The 19,944-nt window shown below is 43.2% G+C and overlaps 1 protein-coding gene across 1 annotated transcript; it reads left to right on the forward strand.

The window, feature by feature from the left end:
* Positions 1-831: 831 nt before the first annotated feature.
* Positions 832-18,764, forward strand: LOC132391122 (peptidyl-prolyl cis-trans isomerase-like). The gene is made up of 6 exons (XM_059963933.1): positions 832-985; positions 1,634-1,664; positions 5,257-5,345; positions 16,327-16,423; positions 16,967-17,042; positions 18,360-18,764. Exons 1-6 carry the CDS (start codon positions 917-919, stop codon positions 18,490-18,492), a joined length of 495 nt encoding a protein of 164 aa, XP_059819916.1. The 5' UTR covers positions 832-916; the 3' UTR covers positions 18,493-18,764.
* The last annotated feature ends 1,180 nt before the right edge of the window (positions 18,765-19,944 follow it).

Raw genomic sequence — 19,944 nt, forward strand, 5'->3', positions numbered from 1 at the left:
ACTTCAAAACGCAAGATTTAGATAATATCTGACAATTAAATGTTAGTGGGGCTCGAGGTGACAACGATGTTGTTTAGTAGAGCACATTTCCAGCTGTTTTAAAATTTCGACAAGGCACAAAAGACCGTAGCGCGGCCATGACTCGGCGGTCAGACCACGGAGAACATTCTGGAACCCGCCTAAGTGGCGCCCTTTTTCACATCAACAGAACTGCTGAAGATGAAACCACGTATTTTTTTTAAAAAAACGACAAAAGCGTCAATGAAGATAATCCACCCACCGAAAACTGGATAAATTAGTAAAAAGTGGGATTTTAATATTATGTCACAGGTCCATTTTTTTCCAATCTTGGATCTCTTTATATATGGTATCTATGAAGCAAAATTTAGGCATGTACATTTAAATTTACTCTAAAGAGTTTGCTAATTTCTACGCATTTTGGGAATAAAAGTGCAAAGGAACGCTTACAAAAGCGCTGGTTGGTTGCTATCTCCCAGATTTTACCATTTTTTTCCACCACAGCAAAATACTAAAATTAAACTGACAGGATTTTAATTGCGTATCGGTGCGTTTGTGCATCTTTCGTTGAAAAGGCGAGCATTTTTTCAGGAATGCTCAGTCGGCTGGGCTGCATTTCCATGAATTCGAGACTTCACTCATGTTCACCGTTACTCGCAACCGAGCGGCGATTCGATCAGCGGAGAGCACCTGTCGTCCCTCCCGCACGTCTACTGGCCGACCTGTCTGTCCATCATAAGGTTATTGGTAGGTGATTGCTTCGTTTGGACGTCAATCAGGTTGGGGGGGTGGGAGCGGCGAGACCGGGAACGCTATAAAAGAAGAACCAGCGGTTCCTTTGCGGAATTAGCACTCGGTTAAGGTTAGCAGTTAGTGGCGAGAGAGGAGAAAAAACAGAATGAGCAACCCTCGCGTCTTCTTCGACATTGGTTTTGATAGACAGCCAGCGGGCCGCGTTGTATTCGAGGTGAGTGTTTAATTTCTGGGGGCTCCCGATGCAGTGGATCCATGTGGTTTTGGGCCAGCCGCACCCCGATAACTCAACCACGCGATTACCGGAAGCGTTAAACCTCCTTTCCTTTCCCTCCCCCTCCCCACTCTGAGTATTGGCTGTTAGGAATAAATACCCTCCCGGATGCGACCATCGGTGGTGGTCGTTTGCTGCCCTATCTGGGAGGGTGGTTTGCGGGGGTGGTCGAGGCCTTGGGACGCTCCTCTTCAGCGCCCCACCACCCTTCCGCCGGCCACGTGTTGGGTGGCGTACCCTGCCACATCCTTCACTGCAACCACCGGGCTTCTTTCTATGTATAAAGTGTGTACTTACTATTTTAAACGTGTGGCTCGGTTACCAGCCTGGTACTGGCGGTTGAAGATCGGGCGCCCAGCGGTGCCCGCCATTTCATGGATGGGGTCCTCTTACAAAATGTCCTGTGGCCGCCATGTCCGTTAACAGGGCGAAAAGTCGGGTTTTGAATCGCCCCAGAGCAATCACTGCGAGCAAAGGTTTATCGGAATTCACTACCCCACCCCTCCCGAATAAAACCTGCGTTCGTATTATTTAACAAGACTTTAAACCTGAATCGTGCTTCTTGTCTCTTTTGTTTCTACCCACTAGCTGAGGAGCGATGTTGTTCCAAAAACTGCAGGTGAGTTTTTCTTTTTAATTCATTAATTGTGTTTAAGTATAACCTTAATTATTTTTAATAGACTTGAAGTACAAATAATTACGAATGGCATTTGCATTTTGCTCGCAAGAGCAGGATTTGCTGCTATTGTATCTGCTCCGGACGTTCTTCACGTTTGGAGGAAATCAGCACTTTTCGTTCATTTCGGCATAAATGTGCTGTTATTTTAATTCGATACCTAGTCTGAAAAAGAATTGACTTTTTTTCAATTTGGTAGAATGAATGGCAGAAAGGTGCTGTGAGTACCTATCAGATATTCTGTTATTATAGACAACAGACAGTATGTGCAGGAGTAGGCAATTCCTTCTAGCCAGCACTGCCATTCACTGTGATCATGGCTGATCATACGCAATCAGTACCCCGTTCCTGCCCTCTCCCCATATCCCTTGACCCCACTATCTATAAGAGCTCTATCTAACTCTCAGATGCATCCAGAAACTTGGCCTCCACTGCCTTCTGGGGCAGAGCATTCCACATATCCACCACTCTGGGTGAAAAAGATTTTCCGCATCTCAGTTCTAAATGGCCTACCCCTTATTCTTAAACTGTGGCCTTTAGTTCTGGACTTGCCCATCAGCGGTAACATGCTTGCTACCTCCAGAGTGTCCAATCCCTTAATAATATGTTTCAATCAGATTCCCTGTCATCCTTCTCAATTCCAGTGTATACAAGCCCAGTCGCTCCAATCTTTCAACATATGACAGTCCCGCCATTCTGGGAATTAACCTTGTGAACCTATGCTGCACTCCCTCAATAGCAAGAATGTCCTTCCTCAAATTTGGAGACCAAAACTGCACACAATACTCCAGGTGGGGTCTCAACAGGGCCCTGTACAGCTGAAGAAGGACCTCTTTACTCCTATACTCAATTCCTCTTGTTATAAAAGCCAGCATGCCATCAGCTTTCTTCACTGCCTGCTGTACCTGCATGCTTGCTTTCATTGACACCTAGATCTCGTTGTACTTCCCCTTTTCCTAACTTGACTCCATTTAGATAGTAATCTGCCTTCCTGTTCTTGCCACCAAAGTGGATAACCTCACATTTATCCACATTAAACTGCATCTGCCATACATTTGCCCACACACCCAACCTGTCTCAAGTCACCCTGCATTGTCATAACATCCTCCTGACATTTCTCACTGCCACCCAACTTTGTGTCATCAGCAAATTTGCTAATGTTACTTTTAATTGCTCCATCTAAATCATTAACGTATATTGTAAACCGCTGTGGTCCCACCACCGAACCTTGCAGTACCCCACTGGTCACAACCTGCCATTCCGAAAGGGACCTGTTAATGACTACTGTTTGTTTCTTGTCAGCCAGCCAATTTTCAATCCATGTCAGTACTCCTCCCCCAATACCATGTGCCCTAATTTTGCCCACTAATCTCCTATGTGGGACTTCATCAAAAGCTTTCTGGAAGTCCAGGTACACTACATCCACTGGCTCTCCCTTGTCCATTTTCATAGTTACATCCTCAAAAAAAAACTCCAGAAGATTAGTCAAGCATGATTTTCCCTTCATAAATCCATGCTGACTCGGACTGATCCTTCTACTGCTATCCAAATGTGTCGTAATTTCCTCTTTCATAATTGACTCCCAGCATCTTTCCCACCACTGACATCAGGCTAAATGGTCTATAATTCCCTGTTTTCTCTCTCCCTCCTTTCTTGAGAAGTGGGACATTAGCCACCTCCAATCAGCAGGAACTGTTCCTGAATCTATAGAACATTGGAAAATGATTACCAATGCGCCCACGATTTCTAGAGCCACCTCTTTAAGTACCCTGGGATGCAGACGATCAGGTCCCGGGGACTTATCAGCCTTCAGTCTCAATAGTCTATCCAACACTGTTTCTTGCCTAATATAAATTTCCTTCAGTTCATCCTTTACCCTAGTTCCTTTGGCCACTATTACATCTGGGAGAGTCTTCCCTAGTGAAGACAGATCCAAAGTACCTGTTCAACTCATTTGCCTTTTCCTTGTTCCCCATAATAAATTCACCCGTTTCTGTCTTCAGTGGCCCAATTTCACTCTTTTTTTTGCTATTCACATACCTAAAGAAGCTTTTATTATCCTCCTTTATGTTCTTGGTTAGTTTACCTTTGTACCTCATTTTTTTCTTGGCGTATTGCCTTTTTTGTTACCTTCAGTTGCTCTTTAAAAGCTTCCCAGTCCTCCGGTTTCCTGCTCATCTTTTCTATGTTATACTTAATTCTCATTTTTATACTGCCCTTTACTTCCCTCGTCAGCCGTGTCTGCCCCTTACTCCCCTTAGGATCTTTCTTCCTCTTTGGAATGAACGGATCCTGCACCTTCTGCATTATTCCCAGAAATACCTGCCATTTTTGTTCCACTGTTTTCCCTGCTAGGGTATTGTTCCATTGAACTTTGGCCAGCTCCTCCCTCATAGCTCCATAGTTCCCTTTGTTTAACTGTAATACTGACACATCTGATTTTCCCTTCTCCTTCTCAAATTGTAGGTTAAAACATATCATTATGGTCACTATCTCCTAACGTTTCCTTTACCTCGAGGTCCCTGATCAAATCTGATTCATTGCACATATTATTTTCACTTGTACCAAAATACAATGTAAAGCTTGTGCATACTGTTCATACAGAATGAATCATTACACCGTGGCAGGTAAAATGATAGTGTAAAAGCTGTGGAGAAAGTGCTCCCTTTTAAACTTGAGGATAAAGCTGAAGATCATAATGAGGTAGGTTGTGGGGCAAGAGCTGTACAATACGTCTGTTCAATAGTCTATACTCCTGGAATAGACTGTTCTTCAAATTTCCAAGTAAAATTTATTATCAGAGTACATGCATGTCACCATGTACAATCCTGAGAATTTTTCCCCTGCAGGCATACTCAGTAAATTTACAGAGTAGTAACTATAAAACAGGATCAAGGCAAGACCAGTCAGAGCATAGGAGAGCATACAGTAACTAGAGTCCTTAAAGTGGTATCATTGGTTATGGGAACATCAATAGATAAGTGTAGTTCAAGAGCCCGGTGGTTGAGGGGTAGTAACTGTCCTTGAATCTGGTGGTGCAAGTTCTGAGCGTTTCATGAAGGCAGTGAGAAAAGAGCATTGCCTTGCTGCTTTCTTGAATGCCATATATGCTCTCAGACTTGATGGGAAAGGACAGAACAGAATGTCTGGGTGGCTCTTTGATTACGTTGACTACTTTACAGGGGCAGAAAACAGTACAAACAGAATCCATGCAGGGGAGGCTGGTTCCTGTGATATACTGAGCTACATCCACAACTCTACAGTTCTGTCCTGTGCAGAGCAGTTGTAATACCAAAGCTGTTATGCATCCAGATACAACAGTGCCTCAATAAAAATTGGTAGGTTTGAAGGGGCTCCATTCTTCTGAATGGAGCCAGTTGGGTATGCCTGATAAAGATTTGCATTATGGCACAATCCAATCTAATATATTTTCTTTGGGAGTAGGGTGTGTGCTTGGGTACATTAGAAGTTAAGGTTATCTTGCCCATGAGTCTTGAGTGTAAATTTACTTGATCTGTTATTGCCTTTTCTATAGAGAACTTCCGTGTGCTTTGTACCAAGCCAGAGGGTGAGGGGTTTAAGGGATCAATTTTTCACCGAATAATTCCTGGCTTTATGTGCCAAGTAAGTATACTCCTTTAATGTTTTGTTTTGATTGATTTACTATTTTCATGCATCTAATGCACAAGATGATGTGGCTTCCTATTATAGGAACCTACGATATTGAAACCTTTCTAGGAAAATGACAAGGTTGGAGCCCTTATATTTTTAGGTGCTTAACATTTGGATATGAATGGTTTTGTTAGTTTTTGTTTAATATGTAGCTTAATCTCTGTAATGATGGAAGGTTTATCCATTTGAACAGGGGTGACAATATTTAAGTAATGAGTTATGAATTTGGAATATTTTTGGGGAAAGTTGTCTCATAGCACACTACAGGCAGTCCCTGGGTTATAAACGAGTTCCATTCCTGCATCTGTCTTATTTGTACATAAGTCGGAACAGATATCTGGTATTATTTAGTGTCAGTCAAATGTTTGACTTGGTGTATAGTATATATTTTGCCTTTCTATGCATATAAAACAAAGTATGTTTCAGTGCCGGGCTTGGGAATGGAAGTACCTGAGTTTGATCTAGTGACGGGCTGCTCAGGAGTGTGCTCTCGGTTGATGTGGAGGATCAAAAACCCAAAACCCAATAATTAAACCAGTGTTGCTTAGTAGTAATTGTAGCTTTCATCAGGGCAGGGCCTTTCTCACTTTATCCTTTAAAATTGTTCCAATCATTGACCGATGTAGCCTAATGCTTTTCCAGTGACCGATGGCATTTCACCTCTTCCTGATCACTATTATTTCCACTTTATTTTCAATCGTGATAATTTTTGTGAACAGAAACTCTGCTGATTCAGAGCTCTGGCACTGGGTCCTAATGTCCACTGAATTGAGCATCTGCACTTTTGGTATCCGTGAGGGGTCCTGGAACCAATCCCTCATGGATGAGGAGGGCTGATTGTATATTTTACCTTTCTATGCATATAAAACACTTCAAACACATGTATTTCAATAATTAAACCACTGTTGCTTCGTAATGTAGCTTTCATGGGGCAGGGCCTTTTAAATGATCCATTATTCTCATTTTATCCTTTACCTGGATCCTTTAAAGTTGTTCCAATCGTTGACTGACTATAGCCTAAAGCTTTTCCAATGACTGGTGGCATTTCACCTCTTTCCAATCGCTTTATTTCCACTTTATTTTCAATTATGTTGCTTTCTGTCAACAGAACAGAAAAATACAGATTGTGTCCTATCACTGAGCAACAGTGAACTGTATTGATTGGCTTATCAGAATTCTCTTTAGGAACTAGTTGACTTGATCAGCATTCCTGATCTGGCTATTGTTCACAATCGCACTTAATTTAAATAAAAAGCAGCAGCTGCAGGTGGCAGGTCTTGTGCTGCTCCGGGTCTTAAAAGTCCACCCGTACTGAGACAGGTTAAATGGGACAAGGGGTGGGGGTTTAGGGTGAATATTGCTAAGAAATATTTAAGCCAAATACGAAGTTACACACTCAGTGTAAATGGCAATGACTTAAAATGGCAGACGGCATTCTCCCTCCATAAGTACGAGTTGTCTAAGTTGGATGTTTGTAACTCGGACTACCTGTACAGGCAGTCCCTGGGTTACATACGAGTTCCATTTCTGAGTCTGTCTTTAAGTCGGATTTGTAAGGAAGTGGGAACAAGTACATCCAGTATTTATCGTCGGTCAAATGTTTGTCTTAGTATATAGTATATTTTACCTTTCTATGCATAAAACACTTAAGAAATGTATGTATTCCAATAATTAAACCACTGAGTTGCTCAACAATAATTATAGTTTTAATTGGGGCAGCGCCTTTCACATGCTCCATTATTACTTTATCTGTTATCCTTTAAAATTGTTCCATTTGTTGACTGAATGTAGCCTAATGTTTTTCCAGTGACCGATGGCATTTCACCTCTTTCCAAATGCTTTATTTCCACTTTATTTTCAATCGTGATCACTTCCTGTCAATGGAACAAACACTGGGTGGCGGCTCCCGAGGTCTGCTGGGTCCTAAGGACCACTGCATTGAGACAGGCTAAATGGGACAAGTGGGGGCTGTGCTGAGTTTGGGTATTTGATCATCCACAATATTCTGCGTGGGAATTTAAACTGGAGGTGGCAGTGTTTTTTATAAATGAGGTTGTGTTGCAAGCTCGACATCAAGCTGGCACGGATGGTATGGGAGTCACTGGATTGACATCGACCCGGCATGGGAGCGGTCTGTCACTGAATCGAACTCGGAAACTCTGTTCTCCAGCCCGGCGCTGATTTCACTGCGCCACCAGCCGACTGGAATGGGGGGTGGGCAGGGTCAGGGTGAACCTTACTAAGAAAATCTAAGCCAAATGCAAAGTTAAACACTCAACACAGTCAACAGCAACGACATAGAATGGCGGACAGCGTTCTCCTTCCTTGGGTCGCAAGTATGAGTTGCCCGTAAGTCGGGGACTACCTGTACTATAGACAATAGGTGCAGAAGTAGACCATTCGGCCCCTCGAGTCTGCACCGCCATTCTGAGATCATGGCTGATCATTCACTATCAATACCCAGTCCCTGCCTTGTCCCCATATCCCTTGATTCCCCTATCCATCAGATATCTATCCAGCTCCTTCTTGAAAGCATCCAGAGAATTGGCCTCCACCGTCTTCCGAGGCAGTGCATTCCACACCTCCACAACTCTCTGGGAGAAGAAGCTCTTCCTCAACTCTGTTTTAAATAACTGACCTCTTATTCTCAATCCATGCCCTCTGGTACTGGACTCTCCCAACATCTGGAACATATTTCCTGCCTCAATCCTATCAAATCCTTTAATTATCTTAAACGTTTCAATCAGATCCCCTCTCAATCTCCTCAATTCCAACGTGTACAAGCCCAATCTCTCCAATCTCTCTGCGTAAGACAGCCCTGCCATCCCAGGAATCAACCTAGTGAATCTACGCTGCACTTCCTCAATTGCCAGAATGTCCTCCCTTAAACCTGGAGACCAAAACTGTACACAATATTCCAGCTGTGGTCTCACCAGGGCCCTGTACAAATGCAAAAGGACATCCTTGCTCTTGTACTCAATTCCCCTTGTAATAAAGGCCAACATTCCATTTGCCCTCTTCACTGCCTGTTGCACTTGCTCATTCACCTTCATTGACTGGTGAACTAGGACTCACAGGTCTCTTTGCATTTCTCCCTTACCTAACTCTACACCGTTCAGACAATACTCTGCCCTCTTGTTCCAGCTTCCAAAGTGGATAACTTCACATTTATTCACATTGAATGACATCTGCCAAGTATCTGCCCACTCACTCAGCCTATCCAAGTCTCCCTGGATTCTCCTAACGTCCTCTTCGCATGTCACACTGCCACCCAGTTTAGTATCGTCAGCAAACTTGCTGATATAGTTTTCAATGCCCTCATCTAAATCATTGACATAAATCGTAAAGAGCTGTGGTCCCAATACAGAGCCCTGTGGTACCCCACTAGTCACCTCCAGCCAGTCTGAGAAACACCCATTCACTGCTACCCTTTGCTTTCTATCTGCCAACCAGTTTTCTATCCCATGTTGAAACCCTGCCCCCAATGCCATGAGCTCTGATTTTACTCACCAATCTCCTATGTGGCACCTTATTGAATGCCTTCTGAAAATCTAGGTACACAACATCTACTGGCTTATCCTTGTTACACCCTCAAAAAAACTCCCAACAGATTAGTCAAGCGTGATTTGCCCTTGGTAAATCCATGCTGGCTCGGCCTAATCCTATTTCTGCCATCTAGATGTGCCACTATTTCGTCCTTAATAATGGACTCAAGCATCTTCCCCACGACTGACGTTAGGCTAGCAGGGCGATAGTTCTCTGTTTTCTCCTTCCCTCCCTTCTTGAAAAGTGGGACATTAGCCACTCTCCAATCTTCAGGAACTGATCCTGAATCTAAGGAACATTGGAAAATGATTACCAATGCATCCGCAATTTCCTGAGCCACCTCTTTTAGAACCCTCGGATGCAGACCATCTGGACCCGGGGATTTATTAGCCTTCAGTCCTATCAGTCTACTCATCACAGTTTCTTTCCTAATGTCAATCTGTTTCAATTCCTCTGATATCTTATGACCCTGGCCCATCCATACATCTGGGAGATTGCTTGTGTCCTCCCCGGTGAAGACAGATCTAAAGTACGCATTAAATCCTGTTGCCATTTCCCCGTTTCCCATAACAATTTCTCCCAATTCATTCTTCAAGAGGCCGACATTGTTCTTAACTATCTTCTTTCTCTTCACATAGCTAAAAAAGCTTTTGCTATCCCCTTTTATATTCCTGGCTAGACTGAGCTCATACCTGATTTTTTTCTCTCCGTATTGCTTTTTTAGTTAAGATCTGCTGTTTCTTAAAACTTTCCCAATCATCTGTATTCCCACTCATCTTAGCCCTGTCATACTTCTTTTTCTTTAATGCTATACAATCTCTGACTTCCTTTGTCAACCACTATGGCCCCTTCCCCCTCTTTGAATCCTTCCTTCTCATTGGAATGAACTGCATTTGCATCTTTTGTATTATGCCCAAGAATATCTGCCACTGCTGATCCACTGCCTTTCCTGCCAGGGCAGCCGCCCATTTAACTTTGGCCAGCTCTTCCCTCATGGCTCCGTAGTCTCCTTTATTTAATTGCAACACTGACACCTCTGATCTGCCCTTATCCCTCTCAAATTGTAGATAAAAACTTAACATGTTATGATCACTACTTCCTAATGGCTCCTTTACTTCAAGATCACTTATCAGTTCCTGTGCATTACACATCACCAAGTCCAAAATAGCCTCATTCCTGGTTGGCTCAAGCACAAGCTGTTCCAAAAATACATCCCTTAGACACTCCACAAACTCCCTATCCTGGGGTCCAGCACCTACCTGATTCTCCCAGTCCACCTGCATGTTGAAATCTCCCATAACGAGTGCATTACCTTTAGCACATGCCAATGTTAACTCCCTAATCAACTTGTACCCAATATCCACGCTACTGTTTGGGGGCCTATACACAACACCCATTAGGGTCTTTTTACCCTTACTGTTCCTCAGCTCAATCCACACAGACTCTACTTCCCCTGTTCCCAAGTCACTTCTTGCTAAGGACTGAATCTCATTCCTCACCAACAGGGCCACCCCACCCCCTCTTCCCATATTTCTGTCTCTACGATAGCACGTATACCCTGGTACACTCAATCCCCAGGCCTGATCCCCTTGCAGCCATGTCTCCGTTATCCCAACAATATCGTAGTTCCCCATTTTCATCTGAGCTTCAAGCTCATCTGTCTTATTTCTGACACTACGTGCATTCAAGTATAGAATTCTTAGCCCATTCCTCCTCTCTTTGCTTAAAACACTGTCTACTGTACCTAACCCAGCTCCTTGAACTTCCATCGGGCAAATTGCACCCTGAATTTTGATGACCTTCTCAAGATCACCCAAACCTTGTACACATTTAACTCCATGCACCTTCTGACCAACCCTCTGGATCTGGATCCCTGCCCCCTGCACATCTAGTTTAAACCCCCCCCCCGAGCAGCACTGGCAAATACTCCTGCAAGAATGTTAGTACCCCTCCGGTTCAGATGTAGACCATCCCTTCGAAACAGATCCCAATGTCCCTGGAACAAAGACCAATTATCCAAAAACCTGAACCCTTCCTTCCTGCACCATGCTCTCAGCCTCGTATTAATGTGCATAATCATTCTATTCTTCGCCTCACTCGCACGTGGCACAGGTAGCAATCCCGAGATTGTCACCTTGGAGGTCCTGCCTTTCAGCTTCACTCCTAACTCCCTGAACTCTCTAAGCAGGACCCCCTCACTCACCTTACCTACATCATTGGTCCCTATATGGACCACTACATCTGGGTTCATGCCCTCACTCTCCAGAATAGCCTGCACCCGATCTGAGATGTCCCGGACCCTGGCACCAGGGAGGCAACATACCATCCGAGACTCTCGATCTGCCCCACAAAATCTCCTATCTGCCCCCCTAACTATAGAGTCCCCTAAAATTATCGCTCTCTTCTCTTCCCTCCTCCCCTTTCTAGTTGAGGGTTCAACCTCTGTGCCAGAGGCAGGACCACTACAACTCATTCCTGGTAGGTCATCCCCATCAACAGTATCCAGTACGGTATACTTATCGTTAATGGGAATGGCCGCAGGGGTGCTCTGCTCTCTCTGCCTGCTCCCCCTGCCTCTCTGGACCGTCACCCATCTGCCTACTTCTTGGTTTTTTGGTGTGACTACCTCCTGATAACTCCTATCTATCTCTGCCTCCACCTCCCGAATGATCTGTAGTTCATCCAGCTCCCGCTCCAACTCCCTAACTCGGTCTGATAGGAGCTGCAGCTGGACGCACCTTTTGCAGGTGTGGTCATCAGGAACAACTGTGTTGACCCTGACCTCCCACATACTGCATACGGAGCACACCACTGCTCTGACTGTCTCCCCCATACCTGAACTGGATTAATAGAATGTCTAAAAAGCACCTAGCGACCTTGCCTTCTTCCCCTCAGCGAGCAATCACACAAGCTTACCGAAGTCCCCTTACGCCGAAGCCCACTTAGCCAAAGCCCAGGACTCTGCTTCCACGGACTCCGCTGCCCGCTCTGAAAAGAAGTCCTGCCTTTTAAAGTGCGCACTCGACGCTGACGTCACTCGCGCCTGCGCAGTTCCCCCTCCTCCACAGGTATTGACCAGGTAGGCTTAAATCCTACCTACACAGTCGAATTCTCTGAGATCCCAGCTGAATCACAAGCTGTAACTTGCTCCCGATTCAAATGACCACTCTGAAAAGAAGTCCTGCCTTTTAAAGTGCGCGCTCGACGCTCATGGCTGATCAATTCCTATCAATACCCGGTTCCTGCTTTGATTCCCCTGTCCATAAGATACCTATCTAGCTCCTCCTTGAAAGCATCCAGAGAATTGGCCTCCACTGCCTTCTGAGGCAGTGCATTCCAGACCCCCACAACTCTCTGGGAGAAGTTTTTCCTTGACTCTGTCCTAAATGACCTACCCCTTATTCTCAAACCATGCCCTCTGGTACTGGACTCTCCCAGCATCTGGAACATATTTCCTGCCTCTATCTTGTCCAATCCCTTAATAATCTTAAAAGTTGCAATCGGATCCCCTCTCAATCTCCTTAATTCCAGGGTGTACAAGCCCAGTCTCTCTAACTTGTCTGCGTAAGACAGTCCAGACATCCCAGGAATTAACCTTGTGAATCTACACTGCACTTCCTCTACAGCAAGGATGTCCTTCCTTAACCCTGGAGACCAAAACTGTACACAATACTCCAGGTGTGGTCTCACCAGGGTTCTGTACAATTGCAAGAGGATTTCCTTGCTCTTGTACTCAATTCCCTTTATAATAAAGGCCAACATTCTATTAGCCTTCTTCACTGCCTGCTGCACTTGCTCATTCACCTTCAGTGACTGATAAACAAGGACTCCTAGATCTCTTTGTATTTCTCCCTTACCCAACTCTACACCATTCAGATAATAATCTGCCTTCCTGTTCTTACTCCTAAAGTGGATAACCTCACACTTATTCACATTAAACCGTCATCTGCCAAGTATCTGCCCACTCACTCAGCCTATCCAAGTCACCCTGAATTCTCCTAACATCCTCATCACATGTCACACTGCCACCCAGCTTAGTATCATCAGCAAATTTGCTGATGTTATTTTCTGTGCCTTCATCCAAATCGTTAACATAAATGGTAAACAGCTGTGGTCCCAATACTGAGCCCTGCGGCACCCCACTAGTCACCACCTGCCATTCCGAGAAACACCCATTCACCGCTACCCTTTGTCGCCAACCAGTTTTCTATCCATGTCAATGCCTTCTCCCCCCCCCCCCCCCCCCCCCCGATGCCCTGAGCTTTGATTTTACCCACCAATCTTCTATGTGGGACCTTATCAAATGCCTTCTGAAAATTGAGGTACACTACATCCACTGGATCTCCCCCGTCTAACTTCCTGGTTACATCCTCAAAACTCCCAACAGATTAGTCAAGCATGATTTACCCTTGGTAAATCCATGCTGGCTCGGCCCAATCCTATCACTGCTATATGGACTCTAGCATCTTTCCCACCACCGATGTCAGGCTGACAGGTCGATAGTTCTGTTTTCTCCCTCCCTCCTTTCTTAAAAAGTGGGATAACATTAGCCATTCTCCAATCCTCAGGAACTGATCCTGAATCTAAGGAACATTGGAAAATGATTACCAATGCATCCGCAATTTCCAGGGCTAGCTCCTTTAGTACCCTAGGATGCAGACCATCTGGACCTGGGGATTTGTCAGCCTTCAGTCCCATCAGTCTACTCATCACCGTTTCCTTCCTAATGTCAATCTGTTTCATTTCCTCTGTTACCCTATGTCCTTGGCCCATCCATACATCTGGGAGATAGCTTGTGTCTTCCTTAGTGAAAACAGATCTAAAGTACTCATTAAATTCTGCCATTTCTGTTTCCCATAACAATTTCACCCAATTCATTCTTCAAGGGCCCAACATTGTTCTTAACTATCTTCTTTCTCTTCACATACCAAAAAAAAGCTTTTGCTATCTTCCTTTATATTCCTGGCTAGCTTGCGTTCGTATCTCATTTTTTCTCCCTGTATTGTCTTTTTAGTTAAGTTCTGTTCCTTAAACTTCCCAATTATCTGTCCTCCCACTCACCTTAGCTCTGTCGTGCTTCCTTTTTTTTAATGCTATGCAATCTCTGACTTCCTTTGTCAACCACTGAGGCCCCTTTCTCCCCTTTTGAATCCTTCCTTCTCTGGGGGATGAACTGATTTTGCACCTTGTGCATTATTCCCAAGAATATCTGCCTTTGCTGTTCCACTGTCTTTTCTGCTAGGCTATCCGTCCAGTCAACTTTGGCCAGCTCCTCCCTCATGGCTCCATAGTTTCCCCTGTTCATCTGCAACACTGACACCTTCGAGCTGCCCTTATCCTTCTCAAATTATTATTTGTGATCACTACCTCCTAATGGCTCCTTTACTGTGAGATCGCTTATCAAATCCTGTTCATTACATAACACTAAATTCAGAATAGTCTTGTCCCTGGTCGGCTCTCGTACAAGTTGTTCCAAGAATGCATCCCGCAGGCACTCTACAAACTCCCTATCCTGTGGTCCAGCACCAACCTGATTCTCCCAGTTCACCTGCGTGTTGAAATCCCCCATAACTACTGCGATATTACCTTTGCCACATGCCAATGTTAGCTCCCTAGAAACTCCCTACTACTTAGAAATAGGCTTGTGTTGAACTGTTCTGCTTAGTCCTGTTGACCACCTTCTGGACCATATCTGTTCCAACCATGCACCCAACCAAACATCTCTTGAATGTTAAAAGATCTCTTAAATCTCTTAATGCAATTGAGCATGCATTCACACTTGCACACACTCTCACTGAATGAAGAAGTTCCTATTTCACCTTTTGCCTCTACTGAGTAGAGTAGTCTCGTCTACTCTACTCTTTGCCTAAACTCAATGGTAATTGTCTGCTTCCACTGCCTATCGAGTACCCTCAAGTTTTGTATATCTTAGCTCTCTAATTTTGTATATATTGTACCAACAAAGGACAATCTTAACTCTATCAATTGATAACTTTGAATAGGATATCAGTACTACTGGAAGACAAAGGCTGAATAATATCAGGAGTGGAGATTGGTTTTAATTTTAAACTAAACATAATTCTGGAGATGGTCAGCAACATAAGAGCAGAATTAAGCTGCCAAGTCTGCTCTGCCATTCAGGCTGATACTTATTTTTATTTCTCCTGCTCAACCCCAGTTCCTGGTCTTCTCCCTGTAACCTATTGATGCCATGTCCATTTGAGAACCTGTCAATCTCTGCCTTAAATACACCCAATGACCTGACCACCACAGCTGCCTGTGGTAATGATTTCCACAAATTTACCACCCTTTGGCCATATCGATTCTGTCTAGACCTTTCAGCATTCAAAAGGTTTCAATGAGATCTCCTCTCATCCTCCTAAATTCCAGTGAGTACAGACCTACAGTCATCAAACATTTCGTGTGATAACCCCTTCATTCCTGGAATCATCCTTGTGAGTCTCCTCTGAACTTTTCCAATACCAGCATGTCTTTTCTAAAATGAGGGGCCCAAAACTGTTCACGGTGTGAGGCCTCACCAGTGCCTTAAAGCCCCAGCATCATATCCATCCTTGCTCTGGTTAGTATTCATTTTAAGAGGTCTAGAATACATGGCATTTGCCTTCCAAACCACCTGATCAACCTACAAGTTAACCTTCGGGGTTTTCTGCTGAAGAATCTGATTCCTAGATCTTCCCATTTGTAAAATAGTCTGCACATTTCTACTACCAGAGTGCAACACCATGCATATTCGAATATCTGTGGAAATGCTTTGCAATTCACTGGTAATTGGGTTCATTCCTCTTTTGGGTAGCATCCGGTGATGGGAGTAAACTGTAAAGATGTTATTGGCAGATTTAAAAAAATGTGCAGTAAGGTGCTGTCAGACTAGAAGTTCTGAAGGGCCTTGGCTTGAAACACTAACTGTCCGTAGATGCTGCCTGATTGAATTCCTCTGGTGTTTTGTGTGCTGGTTTAAAACTACCTTGTGCCAAGATGATGGGGGGTTGTAGAGTTGCTGAAGGCTGATTGTTGGGAGTGATCAATGTGTAGTGGTATCCTAAATAATTGTATTGGGGCCACCACTTGCGTACAGATATTGGGATAATTGAAGCTTGAATGGAGAAAATGAGGATGTATTAGTGTTGGTTTGTATATTTGGCCACTAGTGACAAAAGTTAACCGCTTGAGAGGCTATAAAGAAGGTATTATTAGCTGCAAAACTGTATTCTAGTGTGAAGGGAACTCATTTTAGATGAACTAAATCAGATCAGATTGACACTGGTGTTGCTCTGGGATTTAGACAAATGGTTTGAATCCTGGTTTGTTTGCAAACTTAATGAAAGAAAAATTGTTCTAACTCTAAGTCTGCTTTTGGTTTCTACAGGGTGGAGATTTCACAAAAGGCAATGGCACAGGGGGCAGATCCATCTATGGTAGCAAATTTGCAGATGAGAACTTCATACTCAAACATGACGGACCTGGTGAGTGAGACATTCTTCTGTAGTTCAATGTAAATTTTTAAAAACTTGATCTGTCTGGTATTTTTACAATGTTGCTTTTGAATTTTGAAAAACAATTACCTGACTGAAGTAATACTCTAACCTTCCTAGTTCAGGAGTGAATTTGGGGAAACTGCAGTGGTGGCATGATCCTTTAATACCTGAATGCCAAAAAAAGTAAGGTCTGAATTGTATTGTCCAATGAATGCTAATTTCTAATTGCCAGTACTAGTAGGTTGTGTGGTACTAATTGACAGGTGCTTGTAGTTGAATAGGGTGTGTGGTTTTTTGGGTGAGAAGTTGTTGCTGAAGGGAAAGCTATTCAGGTTGTCAGGGTTTCATTCCTGTGAATAGTTCATGCCAGAAATATGGCTGTAAACAGTTCCCCGGTGGCAAGTCCATATTGACGGTCTCCTGATTGACTCAGCAATTTGTATAGACAGGCCAGGTATCCATATACTGGGGTGAATCTATATTGTGTTTTTCATGGCTCTGCATTCTTAACTAATAGAAGTTTTTTTTCAGGAATACTGTCAATGGCAAATGCTGGGCCCAATACAAATGGATCACAATTTTTTATCTGTACTGCCGCAACTGGTTGGTAAGTTGCTTCTGCTGCTCTAAGGCAGGATTCCCTGCCGTAGAATTCCCAGGGAATTTGTGTAGTACTGTTGTATGGGATGTGGATTGTTTGAAATTGATTACTTTTTAGTGGTGAGTGAGCACCAGTAATACAATAAGACCATAATGACCTACAGTACTGTGCAAAAGTCTTGGGCATCTAGATTTTTTATATGGTTGCAGATTGGTCCATAGAGCCCTGGTCTTAACAGTGAGGCTATCTGGGATTACCTGGAGAGGCAGAAGTAAGCAATATGGCCAAAGTCTACAGAAGAACTGGCAAATTTTCCAAGATGCTTGGAATGACCTACCAACCATGAATCTCTATCCCCTCACCCAAAAAACTGCACAACAGTATACCTAAGAACTACCAACAATTTCCTTAAAGGGTGTAGCACCAGATTTTGATTTGGTGTTTTTTGTTTTATTTTTTCTTGCTCTTTATAATATTACTAAGCAACTTTAGAAATTTTTGAAAGTTTTTACATGTGCACAGTACTTTAGGTGCAGAATTAGGCCATTCAGCCCATTGACTGATGTACCATTTGATCATGACTGATCTATTTTCCCCTGACTCCATTCTCCTGCCTTTTTCCTCTTTGCCTTTAAATACTCTTGCCAATCAAGAACCCATTACCATTTGCTTTAGATATGTCCATAACTTGGCTTCCACTGCAGTCCATGGCAATGAATTTCACAAATTATCACCCTTCAGACTCAAGTAAATAACTTTCATCTCTGTTCAGAATGCATCCTTGTATTCTAAAGCTTTGCCCTCCAAGCCCTGGACTTCCCCCACTAGTGTAGTTTTTTTTTAACCCCTTTCCCTAAGTGTATATGTATGCAAGCTTGTTGAATGTGAGCCATGGTTTTACAACCAAGCAAAGGTTGTTAAAAGTCTGTTTATCTGGCTCTGCTTTGCTATAGACTGCTCCTACCATTTTTCTGCATGTGCTCTAGAGCAGGAGTAACCAATTTTTTTTATATATGCCTCGAACTGTTGCCATTAATCAGGGGTTCCATAGATTGGCAAGCCTCGCTCTAAAGCATGAAGTGACTAATAAGCCTAATAGAATAACTGGTATTCAGTGATAATTATGTTGACAACTGGTTTGATTACCTGAATTTATTTCAAAGGAATATTTAAAATGGGAATGGTGACTAACTTTCCTGAGACAAGTCTACTCTTGCTTTTTATGAGAATGAGTATTTGGTTAACCTGAATAATTAAATTTCAGTTGATGTAATTCTTTAATGTATTTTCCTGCATCAACTTGACCTTAATCTGATTTTTCAGGTTGGACGGAAAGCATGTTGTGTTTGGCCGTGTGGTAGAAGGCATGGATGTCGTAAAACAAATGGAATCAAAGGGATCGCAGAGTGGAAAGACGAGTGTTACTGTTCGCATTCTTGACTGTGGAACAATGTGATAAGAACATTCCTACGGTGGCTGCTCAGTCTTTTTTCCATTGGTACATTGCTATGAAGGTGGCAAAATCCAAATCTCAAGTTGATTTGTGTAATCGTACATTTCCAAGTTACCTGAGGCTTTTGCCCAGGTTGGGAGCCTGAACCATCAATTTTCAGTGATCTGTGGCAGTGCTTAGCCTTTAACTTTTTCATGAGGTATAATGGAATTGTGTTTATTTTAGCCTTGTACTAAAACACTTCATTCAAATAAAATGTACATTTGCTCACCAAACCTGCTTCTTAGAAGTTCCTCTTTTTCAAAAGCTGAAGTCCCATCTATCTGCATCTGGATTATGGGCCTCAATACCTCTCATCCATTTACCTATGTAAACTTTCAGTTGACCTCGGCTATTGCTTCACACTTGCACCACACAGAAGTTCTCCTTGAATGTATTCTAATTCTGCACTCTCCCTATTCATACTTTTGCATCAATTAAGATTTCTTTTTGCTCCACTGTACTCCAGGAATAAAGTTCTAGTTTGTGAACCTTTCTCTATAACTCAGGTCCTTGTGTCCCAGCAACATCCTTGCAAGCTTGATATTTTCCCCTGTAGGTAGGTGAGAGGAGCTGTGCGCACAATTTGTCTTCACCAATGACTTGGACAACTTCAACATAACATCTCAATCTTGTACCCAATACTTCAATTTATGAAGGCTGTCAGAAGCTCTTTATGACCTTAATCTACTTGTGATGCTACTTTGAAAGAATTGTGTATATGGATTCCCAGGTCACTTCAACTACATGCCTCAGTACTCTACCATTCAATATGCAAGTCTTGCCCTGGCAAGCATTTCACACATCTGCATTAAATTTTTAACTTTTCCATCCATTTTCCCAGCTGGTCAAGAAGGTGCTGTCAGCTTTGATGGCCTTCGCTGTCTACACCAAATCTTGGTATCCTCTGCAAATTTGCTGATCCCTGTGATAACACCTCTAGTTACAGACCTCCAGTCAGAGACAAGAGTCTACTTCTCAGCTCTTGCAAAGCCGATATTGAATCCAGTTGACAATTCATCTGACTACCAAGCAAGTGAACCTGGACCAGCTATATGGGATTTTGCTTAATGTCCACATCATCAGCAACAACCACTACTTTCATCAACCTTAGTAGTTTCAAAATATCCTTAAGATCAATTTAGACATGACCTGATGTGCACAAAGCTATGTTGATTGTCCCTATCTGTTCAAATTCTTATAGTATATCCTATCCCTTGGAACAAATTCTAATAAAATTTCACCAGCCTATAGTTTATTAATTTCTTAATGAAATGTTAGAGAAGTCCTCTAGCACCTCACCTAAGGGCATTTTAAATATCTGCCAGGGTCCTTGCAATTTCTGCATGAGCCTCCCACATGGTCTGAGTGGACACCTCATCAGGCTCTGGGGATTTATTCACCTTAAGGCTGCAA

The sequence above is a fragment of the Hypanus sabinus genome, chromosome 1 (assembly GCF_030144855.1).
Source record: "Hypanus sabinus isolate sHypSab1 chromosome 1, sHypSab1.hap1, whole genome shotgun sequence".
In the NCBI taxonomy this organism is placed as follows: Eukaryota; Metazoa; Chordata; class Chondrichthyes; order Myliobatiformes; family Dasyatidae; genus Hypanus; species Hypanus sabinus.

Excerpts from the sequence above, each read along its gene's own strand:
- LOC132391122 (XM_059963933.1), top strand. The coding sequence starts at position 917 with ATGAGCAACCCTCGCGTCTTCTTCGACATTGGTTTTGATAGACAGCCA. Across the intron at positions 986-1,633 it reads CGGGCCGCGTTGTATTCGAG|CTGAGGAGCGATGTTGTTCC; the intron begins GTGAGTGTTTAA and ends TCTACCCACTAG. Across the intron at positions 5,346-16,326 it reads TTCCTGGCTTTATGTGCCAA|GGTGGAGATTTCACAAAAGG; the intron begins GTAAGTATACTC and ends TGGTTTCTACAG.